The sequence below is a fragment of the Thunnus albacares genome, chromosome 8, assembly GCF_914725855.1.
Source record: "Thunnus albacares chromosome 8, fThuAlb1.1, whole genome shotgun sequence".
Taxonomy (NCBI): Eukaryota; Metazoa; Chordata; class Actinopteri; order Scombriformes; family Scombridae; genus Thunnus; species Thunnus albacares.
Window position 1 is genome coordinate 24840542 of NC_058113.1, and position 18432 is coordinate 24858973.

Here is an 18432-nt window from a genome sequence, read left to right on the forward strand (position 1 = left end):
TTTTACAGTTGAAATCATATATAAATGTAATGGAAAATAATGATTTATTAGAAATAATTGTAGATGTTTTTATCTGATCTATCAGGTGAGGCCTTAACAATATCATCTGTGATTTAGTACTTTTAACCTCTGTATCCCCAAATGATACCTTCTAAAAAAGTAGCCCTGCATAATTATACTAATTATACTGTATAAGTGAATATCATGGTATCATGGCATCAGAGGGGATGGATTTGTTTTCTTTGAACAATGTATCAGATTCACATGCACTCTCACACTTGCTGATGAATATACTCCTCACCTCTCCTCATCCCCCTCTCCCACTCTTCATCTCCTCTTTCCTCTCGCTGATGAACATATGAACACACTTCTTTCTTCTCCTCAGCCGGCTGCTGCCTCCCTCTCTCCCTGCTGCTTCAACTCAGCCCACAGGCAATTTTCACACAAGGCTGTTGAATACATTTCCTACCGCCCTCCTTTTTTTTCCCCCCTTCACTGTTCTCTGCTCTCGCAAAGGGAAGAGGATCAGACCACAAGGTCTCACCATCACATACATTTGTATGTATATAAACGGACACTGACAAATGAAACGCATACACGCCGTGCACACGCAGGACTGCACGTGGGCATGCAGTGCACACACAAGTAGTGGAGAAATTGAGGTTGAGTTCACGTACAAACACGCATGTTCTTATATGGAGGTGAAAGAAGGGGCACATAGAATATGCAGCAGTACCTGAAAAGACACATGCTCATACATGTATAAGGGACACAGACCTTCACACAAATGAATTCAAATAGAATCCACTTCCAATGATTACATACAGGAGCTGAGCATAAGTATATGGATATAAGAGGATATTTGAGTGGGAAAAAAATACATAAATGCATAGTATATTACAGTATATTTTGTATTGACAACAATTTTGTTACTCCATTAATTGTTTATGTCACTTCTGAAGCAAAAATGCCAACATTTACAAGGTCCAACTTCACTTTTGTTAACAATTTTGTTGATTTGGGACTGTTGGTCAGGCAAACAAGCAATGTAGGTGAACAGCTAGAGTATGAAGTGAGCTAAACTGACGTCCAATAAAGGTTGAAGACAGAAGTTGGCCTCTTAAGTCTTTACTGTGAGCAATTGTAATACTGCATTTAACAAATTCAGTGCCACTGATTACAAATCACAAAACTATGAGATTCCATAACAAGAGTTAGACCAAAGGTATTGTAACCAGACTAATCTACAGCCATGCTAGCAGCTCTGAGATATTGTATTTAGTGCTTTGAGCCCAAGGCTGACATCACCATGCTAACACGCTCACAATGACAACGCTAACATGCTGATATTTAACAGGTATTCTATGTTCTCCAGAACAAAGACAGGAAAAAAGGTGGCCCTCCATAGTTAAGAAAAAAAAAAATCACCTCACGTATAGATCTGTCAGATAAATTTATTCACCATCAATGGGCTGACAAATCTGCTGACGTGTTTCGGCATAAAGCCTTCCTCAGAGCTGTTTACATATGCTCCTTTATTCTTGACTTTGTTCTGGAGAACATAGACTGTTTTTTTTTTTGAAGGCAGAGTACTGCAGGAGAAGCGCACCTGCCTTCTCCTATGAACTATTTCATAGATATTATCATGTTCAGCATCTTAGTTTAGCATGTTAGCATGTAAACTTTTGCTAATTAGCACCAAACGCAAAGTACAGTTGAGGCTGATGGGAATGTTGTTAGTTTTGCGGATACTTTGTCATTAACAAAAGAATGAAAATTTTAAAAATTTGACCTGGTGATGGCGACAGATGAAAAGTTATGTCATGTCAATGTCACAGCAATCCATCCAATAGTTGTGAAGATATTTCACTCAAAGCCATAAAGGTGAACCTCATGACATTATTTACAGTTATAGTGAAGTGCAATAACTGAACTGGTTGCAAATAGAGTGAAACACATCCTCCAGTTTCCAGGTTTAAACTCCGAAGGACACGAGTTTGAAACTGGTGTACTCCGTATTGAGAAAGCTTCAACTGCTACAGTACTGGCAGAGTTGTCACCTTTGGGCTCTGGGAAACTATTATGGACATTTTTACTATTTTCAGATATTTTCTAGACTGAACAATTAATCGTAGAATTATCAATAGAGAAATCAGTAATGTAAATAAGTGTTACAGCCCTAAGTTACAGAAAAAAATGGACATTGCAGGTGGGTATATAACAACACAACCTACAGTAAATGCCACTTCTGTCAGAGGCATTTGGCCTGGCCAGGAGTGTGTGATGGTGAATGATGAAAGAGCAGCAAATGGAGCAGGGGGAACTGCGACTAGACCCGTTTGAACCAGACGTTTAACCCGAGGACCACTTCCATAAAGACTAACCATGATTCTTCCGGGGCCCCAAGAAAACATACACATAAACAGTACATACACTCGGTCAAAACAACAGGAGGTTATTAATGATCAGGTGTTGCTCCAGTTCTGCTCCAAGCACTTCTCCTGCAAACTGCATCCCGCAAGGAGCCATAATCATCACCCGCTCCCCGGCAATCATTTACGGCGGCACCAGCTGCCCAATGTCCTCTGGTCAAACTGGATCCACAGTTTCATAATAGTCCACCACATTGAATCTCAGGTGATTTAAGTCTCTGCAGCAGCGAGAGACCTTCAATCTGCCAGTTTTATCATGCGGATGGAACAGCAGACTCCTAGGAAGAGACCCTAATGGGGGAATTGAGGGTAGGGGGATCAGGTAGCTATAAATCTCACACTCAGGGACCCTTCACAGAAAGCACACAAGTGAGCCATGTGATGGATAACTGCGCCGCGGTAAAGGGTATTGATACGTCCGTCAGGAAACTGAGACAGTGTGCTCCATCTCCGGGGAATGATAGCGTAATGTAAACACCGAGAAAGTCCATAGGAAAGAAAACTCATGGGAAAAGGCACCGCGGTTGTTTGAATATAACAACAGAGACGGAGGGTGATACTAACCAAATTGACGAGAATGTTTTCAGTGTGGTGAGACGAAGAATTGCGGCAACAACATGAGGTCAAATAAAGACAAGATCAAAAACGTGTAAAGGTAGCTGTTGTCTCTTTTTTACAGATTTTCCTCACCAAGACTAGTTGGCCCTAATGTACATGTGTGACACAACAAGATAAGAGCAAACTTCATGGATAATACACTCTATTATTGCTTTGCACACTCGCGCACACTCACATTAGAAAATGTCATTATCAATGCCACATATAGAAATTTCCATTGGACCGGTGAATAAAAAAGAGGCACATTTTCTGCATGGCATTAATGGCACACAAATGTGGGATAATGGATTCAAAAATATATTCAGCTCCAGCAATGTATTCATATTTCACTCATCCAGCTGCAGTGGACAATTTTTATACAGCTCTCCCCTAAACTCGCCCGGCCTGCAAATCAATGTCCATTAAACAGACTGGAGTGTTCATATGTTACTGGATACGCTCTCCATTAATTTTGCTTCTGCACAGATTTCAGCCTCTTCGACTGGGTGGCGTTCAAACCAGTAGAAGTACAGTGTACAGTATGTGTACGCTCCAGGAGGCTGCTACAGGCAGATGCTCATTACGGTGACATGCTGACCTCCAGTGATTTCACAATATACTGATAATGAACTGGACCATTTGTGATGTGTGGTTGATGCAGGCGATTTTTAAACCTTTATTTACCCAGCCAAGGTTTAGCGAGCACTCGCAGTTCTTTTTTGGCGAGGCCGTGCTTCACACTTATAAAGTTTCACAGCTTCACACCTGGAAGCGTTCCATCGTAACCGCAGGCCTTTTACACTTCTTCACTGCCACTGACTGTGGCTTCTTCAAGGACACAACTGTGGTAGTTCTTCAAGCAGAGAAAAGCTATTCTCAGTCACTTTGCCTCTTAAATTAAACCAAATGACCTCTCAGTTCTAAGCCTGCTTGTCTAGCCTCTGAGCATTGTCACATTAACACTTAATTACATACTATACTGCAACAATAAGGCAGAGACAGCAGATTTGAACTAATGTGTACTTAGGGATGATTATTTTAAGCTTAAATAAAAAAAAAAAAAAAAACACAATTTATATGAGATGGAGCAAAAACACTAAGGCTCTAAAAGCTCAAATTTATAAAGACGTTAAGTCCTGTAATGGCCTTGTTTATGCAAGGTTATTTAATCCATCCTACACTCTTAAAACACTTACATACCATACATTTTACAATGATTGACATTTCTTCCATTTCTCCTTGTTAGATACATATATAAGGAAGCGGGAAGGTTACTGAAATTAATTCGATTTCTTTGAATTTTCTCTGTATTCATAGCTGGAAAAATATGAAAGCAGCTGGAAGTTGGATATACTAAAACATTCAATATTCAAATGTAAATAAAACATTTAAATGACAAAAAAAGAACATTAAAATGTAAAATTATATTGAACTTGTACTCCACTGTTTAAGATTCTGAAATCAAAATAAAATATGAGTTTAAAAAAATTATAATTCGACTTAAATTTAAAAAAATAAATAAATAAAAACTTCGCTTTTTATCTGCAGTGAAATCTCTGTGGTTCAACGATTCACTCTGTTTCTACTATTTAGAGGAACTCTTGCACATAATCAGCAACTCGTTTGCTTGTTAAAACAGGGTCTTTGCTATTAAACTATAGCAAACACAATGTTTGGATGTGTGCAGACATAAAACCAGGTGAATACTGGTTTAAACTTCCTCTTCAATTACCATTTTTTTTCTTTTTTTAAAGTGAAACTCGTTATATAAGAAAAAAATGCTTTATGTATACTGTACAGGCGATGTTAAAATGCCAGCAAGCTCATTTTATGTGGGCACTGTGATGACACATTAACACACGCACACATACACATATTCACTCACAACGTAGCCTGCTCATCATTCAAACTGCGGGGCTGGTTGGGAAGAAAGGAAGCAGCGGATCTCGCTAGAGTAGAAGGATAACAGACATCTATTAATCTTACCTCCTCTCCTGTCAGGTAGTAGGCTGACAGCAACCCGCCGACGTAACGGATGTTCACCTCAAAAAGCGATGCCTCGCCATTCTGTTGAACCAAAGAGATCACATCGTCAAATGTCATACTCAGCCATAGCATAAGTCAGTGATAAAGCAGCACAGTGGTGTTAATAGAAAATAATTATCTCCTGCAGTCTTCATAAATATATAGTTTTTTTTTTAAAAAGAGAGGAATTAAACTCAAGAATTCTGTTTAGTGTAGTTCTGAAATGTACATGAGGAGCATCTGTGAGCATCAAATCTTTCAGACTCATTTCCACAAGAACCAGAAGTGCCAAATGATAAATTACACCTTTTATTACCTGTGGAGGAAACGGGGAAAAAAAGACTTTTTCTCACAAGAAATGACTTTGCATGGTGTTGTTCTGATTTCAGCAAGTTTAAATAGCTGAGATAGATGATGTTCAACCTTAGTCCTGCCTAAAAAAAAGGTGTTGATTGGAAACGATTATACAAAAGAGCAACACCAGACATTTGAAATATTTGAGATATGGGTGTTGATTCAGATGTTGCAACCAGGTAAATACCAGAAATCCTCAGGCACTGGGCAATAGTGGTTGTGATTAGCTTTGTGTAACTGATCGTTATGTATCTGATGCACCTGATCATTTTTAATGTTGAGGTAATGACAGCAGCAGAACCTGTATGTTGTAGAAACTGGTGTTAGTACTGTTTGAGGACCTTACGTGACAAGGCTGGTGATATTTTATACTTCTGTTATAGTATCAACAAATACCATTAAAATACCAAAACCAACAATGCAATTTTGTGAGTCTCAGCCTCATGTCCAGTGGTTCCTACTGAAGCAGTAAATCTGTAATGTATACTTTCATTTTTCAATAAAGGCTAAATAATTTCCTGCATTTTTTTTTTTTGGCAAACCTTACTCATCAAAGACTAAGTGCTGCATTTGTTGGGCCCTATTTTAAGCCATAGATTTGGTGTACCAGTGAGTATTTCCAGCAGCAGGACTGAAGGATGCAGGATCGACTCAAAAATAAACTAGAGTGTCTGTGTTTATGGTAACGAAGGAACATGTCACTCAACGGTGGGACTCATTGATGTGGGTTTTTTTCTTACAGTTTTGGTACAGAGGAATAAGTTATATCAGAATTTGGCTATACAGACAATACTTGTTTGTAGGATCAATTCATTGCTGATTTTGGCCTTTCATGGGATTTACTGACAATAAGAAAACGACTGTTTGAATATCATCAGTTTTATCTTATAACTGTGCACAGCAGTCTAAATGACATCAGACTTTTACTCAATAAGTTACTGAAATTACAAACTTTCTGACATCTCTTTGGGTATTATCCACACAAATACAATTTTCCAGTGAATCCCCATTACAACAGCAGATGTGGTTGCTAAGAGATATGATAAAACTACAAAACCTCTACTGCCTGAGTGATTGATTGATTGATTAACCCTATTATCCCTCTTTAGGATATTGTGGTGTACTGATAAGTATATGACAGTAAGGATGAATACAAGCCAATAATGTAGTCCAAGTGCAGCAAAGCATCACCAAAGCATCAATATCAATGTATTAGCGCCATCAAAACTGCTCTCATCTTACACTTTGCTCTGGTTTTGTTTTACATAAGCTGATAAATTTGATTTAAAACGGAGGGGTTCAGTATTTCTCTCAAGTAGAGACAGGTTGTCTGGCTGTTGATGGACACATCAGACACTGAGGGAATAAGACCGGTGAACTTCTGCTTATGAGGTAGTCTGTCTAACCGCCAGGCTCCCAAGCTCCCCGTCCTCTCTTTGAAAGCCTGTTGTAATGGAGATTCACTCTCCAAAGAAATCAACCACTACTGCAAGGCCAGGCTCAAAAAGTCAGGCCAGAAAGTCAAAGTCATGTAATCAAGTTCCCTGGTGTTTTGTTTCCTCTTTTGTCTGAGAGTGTCTTACAACTGCTGGGCAATATCGATTAATGGAGAGTAAGTTTACTGGCTCAAGTTGAATTTTATTTAAACCCCTTTGCTGCTTTGCTGTATGTTTTTGAAACACCATCTGTAGCTTTTCTTTTTGTCGTTTAGAGTTTGACTTGGACACAGTAAGAACTTTTCTGTATCAGATCAGTCCAAGTTTTTTTCACAAATAACTAAACACAGAGAAATTATTTGACAGGTTTATTTGATTTATGACATAACTCTCAAATAGTGTCTGGGGCCTTTGTTTACCACAACTGTGGAGAGAATTGAACAATAAAGTAATGAGTTTTACTGATGGTAGCTTAACAGCGATCAATTGGTGAATAAAATCAATACTGTTAAAAAGAGCAATTCAGAGCAGCAGATTGGTAAACATGACATGACTCTGGTGTGGTACTGATGAAATAAATCTCGTGGAAATGTGCATTATGCTGGATTTACCATGTGAGCCGGTAGACTATGTTTAATTCCAACACCTCAATGATTTTTTACCCAGCCTCCATTAGCGACTGGCCTTTAATTGTAAAAATGTTTTTGCGGAAAAGAAGCGTATCAACAGTATAAGATGTCTTCTCCATTTAAAAATCCTCTCTTTTTAAACTACTTTAGGATTTTATATAATTACAGTATACAGTAGAGTGTGCCTCCTCAATTCTCTTTCTATAAGTATCTAGTCCTAAGGTAAAAACAAGCAGTAAATACCTGAATTACTGAGATCCCTTCACTTACCTCAAACATACTTTGCTATACTACATTTACTGTACTTGTTGGAGTTGGAAGAAAATTTGAATATTCTCTTGCTTTGACTATGAAACCTTCCCAGAGGGTTAAATCAACAATAATTCCTAAATTATACCAGGAAGCCATTTCTGTTTGCCAACATTAAACGTATTTGGTCTATACTCTTTTCTAAATTAAATATAAAGTAAGAGGTAAAACTCCATGTGTCTCAATATGTCACCTAAATTATGGCCTCTTATGTCAGCTGAAAGTTGAAGCAGACTGGTACTCATTGACTTGGAGACCCATTGAGAAGGAAATTGCTATCTCAAGTGTGGATGATAAGGAATCTGTAATTGGGTGCCAGAGAGGGCAATTAGCTCTACTCTGAGGAATAGCATTGAGATGGAGAATCACTGGCATCTGTTCAACGGTATCATTTATCTCCATATATATCATCTCTTAAAAACATTCGTGTCCTTAACCCTCTTTTTGTATTATTATACTCTTATTTTATATAATAAGTACTTTTTGTTATATATATTTAAGACAGACTTAATCAATAATTGGCATCAATGATCATCAAATGTGTTTGTCTCTTAAAATACATGTTAGATGATCTCAAAGCAAAATAATTGATGATTCACGTCAGCAACTTAGCAATGAAAATAAAATTGACAAACTGTGTTCTTCAAAAGGAATAGTTTGGCATTTTGGAAAATAATCGTGCTTGCTTTCTTGCTGAGAGTTAGATGAGATGATCAATACTATTCTCATGTCTGTACGGTAAGTATGAAGGTGAAGCCAGAAGCCAGTTATCCTAGCTTAGCATGAAGACCATTGTGTTTACTTTTTTGTACTGATTAAACAAACAAGATATACTGTGTTAATTAGTGAGCTTGAGGTTGGACAAAGCCAGGCTCGCTGTTTCCCTGTGCCCAGTCTTTATGCTAAGCTAAGCTAACTGTTTAGTTCAGCTACAGATAAGAAAGTGGTATCGATCTTTGAATCTTGGCATGAAAAATAAGCATATTTCCCTAAATGTCAAGCTTTTCCTTTAACACGCCTTGATCTTGTCATGTGTTATATAACTCTAAGAATCAGGTAATAACAGTGGAGTAGATGCACAACCCAAGGCGCCGGCGGCATCCCTGAAGTCAGCGGAACTGGTGACATCTCTTGAGACAAAGCACTGATGCCTCTGGCAGGGCGGCTGAGCCGAGCTGTCTTGCCAGCCCTGAAATGAGTGGCCCACTCAGTAATGGCAGTACGATGGCAGTGATTAGGAATGGAGTGTCTATTTATCACCAGTGATAGTGGCACTCAGTGAGACAGGCATGAGGCATAGTGAGGAAAGACAAGTAATGCTGGCAAAGGTTTTGCTAATCTGACTTTTACTTAATACAGGCCCCAAAAAAAATCACTTACCAGGCTTTGTTTAAAACTTCCATTCATACAGATGCAATATTTGAATATCCAGGAAAGTGCATTTAGACGTAAAGCAAGCCTGCAGGCACAGTTTCTAATAAAATGGGTTTTGTTGATTTTTTAATCTGATGTATTTTTTTTTTTTAGGAAGAACTAACGCATTGTTCCAGTGCAAATGGGGCAACCTTTCAGATTTGCATCTCAATTAAATCAACTAAAAAAGCAAACCCTGGGGCTCTTTGAAACCCACACTAAACAATACAACTTAAACTCACACTGACATAAATCAATTCAATCATCAAATCATAAGCAAGATATCAAGTAAGAAGATTAAAAACAATGTCAAGCCTTCTGAGAGGTTGTTTCCACATGAATAAATAAAAAAATATGCATTCATTTTTACCGAATGGAAGGTGAAGCTGAATAACTGCATATCAGATTGGGTTAGACTAACACGGCTCAGGCTCACATTGGAACTGGTTTGATCTTAATGACGTTTGCCAGCGTAAGATTTTAATTTTTCACAAGTAAATTTGTTTTGTTCTTATTCATTAACCAAGTTTGGCTTCTGATTGAAACACAAAATAATAATAATGCTCAAAGCTATGTGTTCTTGAGATATTAATTGGACAAACATCCGGCTGATATGGGTAAATGGAAGATTCATCCCCTTTACCTTGCAAGAAAGAAATTACAAAATGTGAAACTTCTATTTGAGTTTCAGTGACTAATTAAGTTTCTCTGTATTGATGTAAACATAGAAATTTCCATCAGTCTGACAGCACAAAGTGATATTCATGATGGAAAAAGTAAATCAATGTAGAGCAGATCAAAGACAGTTATGGGAAATGTCAATATAAACCATTCAGTTTCATTCAATGCACTATTGCTTGGCCATTTACCCATCTCGTCTGAATGTGATGGTGCTATTTATCTCAGTTTTAGGCTTCATTTATAGGTTTTGTTTTCAAATTTCTTGCAAATAAATGATCAATTGTTAGGAAATCATTCCTAAAACAGAAGGGAGTCTCACTGTGTGTTATCTATGAAGCTCTACTGGAAAAACTGCCTCACTACCTCTGCTCTCTGATCCCATTTAAATGCACTAATTATAGGGTCCTGTGACCCTATAGTAATTATAGAGTCACAGGACATTTTAAATTTAGATGTACTGCATTTATCTATGCTTGGAAAAACTGATTTTACCACTATACTTTTTACAAATGGAATGACATACAAAAACCTTGACATTAAAATCTTTTATTCCTTTTGGAGATATTAAAACATTGTACTCGCCACAAGTCTTTCTTATACGTAGAACCAATATACTGCACGTTTATTCTTGTGGTCTTGAAAAAGAGATATTTATCTTGGTCTGTTTAAATAAAAGATTACATTTTTATAAAAACACAACTAACTAAAAATCGCTAACACATGCTTCAGCACAGAGTTCATTTTAACTGTGCTGTGACTCCTCAAGGCACATTACAACATGGTGCAGCAAGCATAACCGCTCTCCAGCAAGCATGACAAAGAAATACGGTAAAAAGAATAACACCTGTTTTTTGGGAGGGGGGGGGGTTTACACTTTTTCAGTCTTGTCTCTGTTCACGGTGTTTAAGCTGAGGACCTCATTAGGAGGCAACACAAGGCTGTTAGAGTAAACACAGAAGCTCTCACCACCACCACTGCCACCAAGATGAAACTCTGCCTCCAGTTTCTCTGCCTATCTTCACTTCTCAGCCTGCTGGAGCATAAGGTGACTGAAGAGACTTTCTGAAGGATGATTACTGAACAAATATGGTGTTAGAACAAATCTGCATTGCAGTGTTGCATGTTTACAGTACAAACAACAAACGAATTAGAGATGAAGCTTATTCAATGCCAAGAGAAAACAAGCTGAGCTCTGTATGTATAGGATTTGACTGCATACATCTCCCATGCCGCCTCGTGTAGTTAATGCTATCATTTCCAAAAGGTAAGGTGATCACTTGGATGAAAAACAGCCTCAAAATTGCACAGGCAACAGGATACTGCATATAACAATGCTTCGAGTACTCAAAATATGCATGATACTGCAAGAAAAATCTGCATTTTAATTGATTTGCATAATGTAATTGTTGCGCAGGATAAGCCACCGCAGAAACTAAAATAAAATAATGAGTGTAACGACTCGTTGGGTACATTGCTGCCGTACCTTGTAGGTGTTCTGCTTCACCAGTGCCATGCAATGTTGCTGACAGTGTTTGATGCTGGTTTCTCTGTTGATGAGTATTTCAACAGCCATGGCAAAGATTGCCGTCATACTCAGCCCAGATTTGCCTGGGACATAAGCCTGATTGGCATGGCCGCTGTGCTGCTGTGTGCCAAGGAGCTGACTAGACTGTTGCCCAGTGGTGTGTCCTGCTCAGATGCTAATGTAATGATTTACTGCTAATAAAGAGGCATCATTGTCACTGGGCAGATGACTCTTGGCGTCCCTGTGGTCCAGGTTTCAACTGCCATACATTTCAAAGCCAAATTAGCCTGATGTGACAGAAAAAAAAAAAAAAACCTGATGAGCCAAGGCTAAAAATTAAGCAGATGATTGCCTCTCCTACCAGAACTGGTGATTCACACTTAAGCTGGGCTCAGACTACAGGAGTTATAAAATCCTGACCGATTTTGAAATTGGGTTGAATCACACACATAAGGAGAAACTTCACAGATGTTCTTCTCTCTAATCTCAAACATGCACACACTACAAGATTTGAAAATAATGGTGCATCACACACACTCTACTGGGTATTATTGAGATTATCATGCCTGAGGGGGCAATGCACCACCTCATGTGATCTCACATGATCTCATTGGGAAGCAGATGAAAACAAAAAGGAGACTGACATGGTGCTTGCTTTGGTAATGCTTTGCTTTTAGAAAAAACAAAAGCAGAACACTAAACGAGTCTGGATGAAAAAATGGTTGGGGAGACGCGGTCAACACACGTGTCTGTTCTTCAGCAAGAACTGGAGGTCAGTTTTAGTCTGTCAACAGTAGCATGCTAGCTAACGTTAGCCTCAGGGGCCAGAATGTTTACCTTTGCTTAGCAACACCCTAACGACTAACGTTAGCTTGTAACTCTAATGTTTAGCTAGCTAGTTCAAAAGCGATATTGTCCACTGTTGCAATGTAAAATTGTGTTGGTATAATGAAAATAAATTATTATTAGTGCTATTGTGAAAAAAAGTGTCAACATGTTCCAGTTTAGAGGCAGGAAATGTAGCGACTTCTTATAGACTTGTCTCTCTCATTGGCTATTGTAGTCCCGCTCGGAAAGCAGTGACGTAATCATCCAGATTTTTACTCCTAAATATCAAACATGTTTGATACGATGAGACGATGAGTCTGCGAGCAGTTCTGGAGGTTTAAGACTGGATCTGTAAACCCCTCACATTACCAGATAATCTGGGCCGAACATCAGCACCGACCAACGTCCCAGACCAGATATCTCTCCTTCGATTGTCAGGACGGGTGAATCGGGGATAAAACAGACCAAAACTCTTGTAGCCTGAGCCCGGCATTAGTGACTGTGATTTAACTTAACGTCGCTAATTAACATGGAGAAATCATGAAAGGGACCAATTAGATCCTGTTACTCTAATCTCTGTCTGTCTAGCACGCTGCATGCTCCAAGCTGCTGCCTCTGCTGAGACGAGCTTCCCAATGGTGCTCCGCTCCACCCAGCTACTTTCAGGACAGAAAGCTGTAGCTGCCTTTTTTTTTTTCCTTTTCTTTTTATATTGTACAGTAATGATAGCCTTGATCAGTGTCCAAGCTGTGAGAGCAGTCTCCAACATTAGCATTAATGGCCACTAACCTCTGTAGCACGCTAGGCAGCCTTCACTGATGGAAAGGAAGCTCTTAACTTTATGCCAATAAAAAAAAAAAAAAAAAAAAAAAAAAAAGAGGAGACCTCACAAATGATGACCCCACACAGCTCAATATTTAGGTTGGTGACATCAACCCAACTGCAAAGAGTGAGTGATAAGAACATTATGTTATTAAATTGTGTGATCAGAGTTTAAATAGACACAGTGTGGTGACACATTAGATAATTTCATTTGTGGATATCTGCATGTTCAAGATCGCTATTAAAATTTATACAACTGTTGTTAAAAGAGGCTTATCTATTAAAGACAACGCCATCTATCATTACAGTATATTAGCATGTACCAAAATACTGACATTCCCATTTTATTTTATTATTCAGAGTAGTCTTTGGACCCACGCTGATGATACATAAAATAAATAAACTAATCAAAAAAAGGGGTTTATGTTGCGTTGAGTGAGAAGCTCCTTTAATTTTTTCAGGAACAATCAAAAACATGGAGGAGGATGTGTCTCTTTTTCTAAAGTCTTCACTATGATAATTTTAAATGGAAAGTGACTGTTTTTTCAAATGGCATTTTAACTGACAGACATTAGACTGTAATGGTTATCAGTCGCAATACATCAGGTTTCTTTTCTTTTTTTTTTTACTCGATTGCTCCACTCTTGTTACATTCCCATGATGCATTTTTACGAGCTGGGGTTAGTGAAGCTTCAGCGAATACCTATATTCCCATCTCAGACCAATAAACCCTGATTAAATGGTCCAAGCAGAGACGCATTAAGATAAACCAATAGCTAACGGTTTTGAATCTCATCAGGTATGTTTCACGTTTTATTTCTTTGATAACACTTATCTTTTAGAATCTGGTAATTAATCAGTAGCTAATGTCTCCCTAAACATACATCAACATGACATAAGAGAATGTGCTCTGTATCATAAACATCTCCACTAAATGCATTAAGCTGTGAATTAACAGCCTGGTGAATAATTAATCAAATACTTCCTGTGTGATAAATTATAGCTGAATCACCACCCAACCTATCACCCCTCCATCTTTTTTTCACACCCATCTTCTGCTTCACCTCCTTTAGAATATGTTAGAATTTATCTATCCGGATATGTCTATTTTCAGAGCTCTTCTCCAGCTTTTGATGCTCTCTCTATACATCCGTAGACACAAATACACACATGAAAAAACAAGAGCAGCATTCTGCGCGTAGGTCGCCGCTCTCTCTCTGGGGACGTGCAGAAACTCCCTACCGAGTCCTCTGTGATAATTTTGAGGTCTCGTGGGACTTTTCTACGCTCTCACACTGCCGTTATTATACACCTCTCTACAGTCCATCTTCCCTCTTGCCGTCTCTGTGTGTAACTGTCTCTCATCATATACCTCCCACTGTATTTGGCCTTGCTGACTGAGCCACATCCTTCAACTGTGTCTCAGCAGCACTAGAAGCTGCTTGCTCCCAAGCTGTTGGGTGGGAAAAGAGGCATTCGAGCTGCTTAATGTTCCACTGAATTCACGCTGATATAATAAACGCACAGTTATGTAGATGAGGTCGTTAACTGAGCTAATTACTGTATCAATTATAAACATTTCTATTGCAATATACTTGTCTTCACATGACTTCAGTGGTATAAGAATGAAACTCATCATAAATATCATCAGTGTCTTGTTTTAAAGTTACTAATTTTTTGGGTTGCAACTAACATTTGATTACATTAAGAATTCATCTGTAGATTTTTTTTCATTTATCAATAAATTATTTACCCTGCAAGATGTCAGAAAACGGAGGACTATGAGTTTCTGAAGCTCAAGGTGAGTTCTTCGGTTTTGTCAGTGAACATCTCTAAACAATGTTCAAATTTTTTTGTATTTCAAACATTTGAGAAGCTCAAGGTAGCAAATGTTTGTCTTTTTTCTTTCATCTTTATCATCTTTAAATCTCTAATTGCTTCAGCGTAAATGTGTTTACACAGACTGACACACAAACATCACCATTAAAACATATTGTTCACATGCCACAAAGTGTGGTAACGTGAAAAAAAAAAAAAAAAAAAAAAGAATTATAAAAGACTTCAGTCCATAAACTGGAGCTGAAATGTGTCATCTCAGCTGAACCTGAATTAAATGATTTTTTTGACTCTGGGCAGCACAACAGCCTCTAAGCACAAAATAGACATTTTATCACTTAAGAAAGTTTTTATGGCTGAAGTTTTAGTGAAAATTTGCTTATTTTCACATTCAACAGACATAGCGACATCAGCATTCATGTGGAGTGTTTATATCCAATATTCATCCTGCATTTAGTATTATCTAAAAAGGAAGTATTATCTCTGAAACGATGCCTGCTGCATCTGGAAACAAACTTTGTTTAGAGAGGTAAGAGTGAACCCAAACCATGAGCTGAAAGACACTGAAATGTTCTTTAGGGTGATAATTCTCTGTGGGTTTGTCACTATCGGTGATTACTTTCACACTACACAGTAATTTGACCCTCTGTTCATAATATGGATTATAGGGGCTTTAAGTCTGAACCTGCTAATTCTGTCTTCATGGTCGTAGCCAGAATCACATGTCAGCATGTGACAAATGAGTCCACGGGGACAAATTGCACGAACGATAGAAAATGTGCTGGTAAATATCAGTAATGATGAACCACCAACGCAAAATGTCCTTTGCCCTCCACATCCTGAGACAGAATGTCAGCTCAGCTTGACCTCAGCTCTGGGGCACGCCGTCTTCACTGAAGCATCTCCCGGCACTATAAATGACACTATTTCCTCAGTCGTCTCCATGACTGGGAGCAAGTTGGGTCTCGTTTAGTGCAGACAGGAGGTCATTAGGAGGCAAAAAACAGCTCCACAGAGGTAAACAACAACCTTGCTGTAGGTCTCCTCGTTACCAACTGATGTCACTTTATCTTGTCCTCAAATGAGAGCATACATTTAAAAAAAAAAACAGCTCATTAACAACTGATTAAAGGCTCATATACAAACTTGGAGATATTAAGTACGTATGGCGGAATACAGATTTTCTCAGCGATGTCATATAATATTTAAGTATCTAAGTTTAAAACCTGCCACCATGGATATAAGTAAAATATCCAGTTATATGTTTGGTTGCTCAAAATATTTTAGGATAACAAACCTACACACGCGCTTCACATTTGCCTGAGGTGTATGCAATGTTGAACTCAGTCAACAACTTTTGCTTTGGTAATGATGCTAGAAATAGTAACCGATACATTTCTCTCCATTTCCAGGCGCGTTGTGGTTCAGTACACAAAATATAACGTTCGGTAGTTGCTGTGGGCAATTTTTGAGACGATTTCACAAACTTCCTCTCCCAAGTCTACTTTCTCACCCAACTTTCACTTCTGAGTGAAAAGAGTGTCTTGTGTAAAAGCCTGCAAGTAAACTGTGTATCTGAACTGACAGCACAAACTCTTTCTGGCCTCTGGGTGCAGCATCCTTTTGAGGTTTAACAGATTAACAGCAACAACAATAAGCCACGTATCTGTGCTCATTCTACCGAAAAGTCAATTACATCTAGATTATAACAGTGCTGATATAAATATACTTAAGCTATTTTCAATCTTTAAGCTTTATCCTGTTGCAAAGTTGATTTGAATGTAATGAAACTGCCACCTCGAGCTAATGCAGACATTTTCGTGCTGTATACAGACATCTCAAGCCGACAGAAGTGACTCCAGGGCGACGTGAGGGATTGTTTTTGTTCTAGGATGTTTCAGGAGGATATGTGCCTCTGACAACAAAACTTTACTGACAATTGCCACCACAGTTTTATTTATCACTACTGACAAAAGCTCCTACCCTTTTTTTCTTCACACTTCACAGCACAAGCTCACAGCAAGTGACCACAACACCAAATGAGTGCAGGCAAAAAAAAAAAAAAAAAAAAAAAAACCCAGAACAAACAAGACAAAGAGTCTACAGCCACGCTAGCAGCTCTGTGAGCCTAAATTCCAAATGTCATGACAACCCATCCGATAATTATGAGATATTTCACTCAAAACAAAAAAATCTCAACCTTGCTTTGCAACTAGAGGAAAAGTCAAGAGATCACTGATGTCTGTATATAATTACAATCCATTCAGTAGTCGTGGAGACGTTTCAGTCTGGATCAAAGTGGTGGACCGACCACCCAACATCACCATCCCTAGAGCTGCGCTGCTGGTGGCTAAAAGTTTTTCCAATACACTGACATGAAAACAGTTAATATTGTACATGACCTACCTGAAGTCTAAATATCTCTACCTGGTTCTGCAACTATGTCCCGACATGATATCCCTATATATTTGTACTGATGGAAACTCCCACACATTTCAGTAACCGGTGCCCTCTTGACCTCTCTTTACCAAAAGGCCTGAGAAATAATGTTTAACTCCATTCACTCCCACTCAGCTCTCTCTCTTTCATGCACTCTGCCCTATTTAGTGACACTTTGCTTACACATGCCTTCTGCATCTGCACTTGCGAACTGCTAAAGGGCAGACGAACGCTGTGCCTGCTATGACGGAAAAACACAGCTCCTTTCTTCAGTCTCACAGTGACACCCACGAGACTTCACACTCACTTAAGTCTCATCTGAGATGTGGAATTATAGGCCTGAATGTGCTAATTATCCAGTCGCTTTGCCGTCCTGGTTTGGCTCAGGAGATTTTCGCTGTGGTGTATCAGGAGTTGATGCCAGTGCATGTTGCTAGTTATGCCGAAGAGGCTTCATGGGAATCATCAACAAACACACAGGGGGACCCTTTAATCTATAAACAGCAGCAATTGTAAAAATAATAATAGATTAGATTTTCTTGAAAAATGTGCGTCTGTACAAGACGTCTGTGCAGCACTTCTGCAGTTGCACACATTCACAGGATAAAACTAAGTCACCTGCAATACTGTTAGTGTGTCATAATACTCTGCTGACAGCTGAGACAGCCAAAAGTCAGCCTGCAGGCTAATACTATCACATGACATACAAACAAATAAGACAGACCAATGAATAAATAAAACAGATGGTTCTGTTTCATCTTCTTAAAATCTAACAAGAACAAAGTCTTTAAGTCTCATGGTGCCCCTGTACTAAAGCCTACAGGCTAAAACAGTAAGAAAGAAAACGCTTCACCCATAAATTATACATTTTGTATGAAATACTGTACTGCTTCAAAGAAAAAACATATAACATCAGCAAAACCACATCCAGAAAACCTGTTAGGATGATTATTTTCATTATCGATTGATCTGCTTTTTAGATTTTCAATTAAATACTAAATAGTTTGGTTCATAAATGTAAAAAAAAATGTTTTTTTCTTTTAATGTGAAAAATGAAAAAATGTAAAAATTGTGAAAATAGCAACAACAACAAAAAAAGTCCAAAG

General features: G+C 38.4%; 1 protein-coding gene across 4 annotated transcripts in view; it reads right to left on the bottom strand.

The window, feature by feature from the left end:
• The window catches only part of LOC122986994 (mannosyl-oligosaccharide 1,2-alpha-mannosidase IA), a 200292-nt gene that overhangs the window by 57278 nt on the left and 124582 nt on the right, over positions 1-18432 (bottom strand). For all 4 annotated transcript variants that reach the window (XM_044358569.1, XM_044358568.1, XM_044358566.1 and 1 more), the window contains one exon: positions 5016-5096. In XM_044358569.1, coding sequence (XP_044214504.1) covers positions 5016-5096 — 81 coding nt within the window. The remainder of the gene's footprint in view (positions 1-5015; positions 5097-18432) is intronic.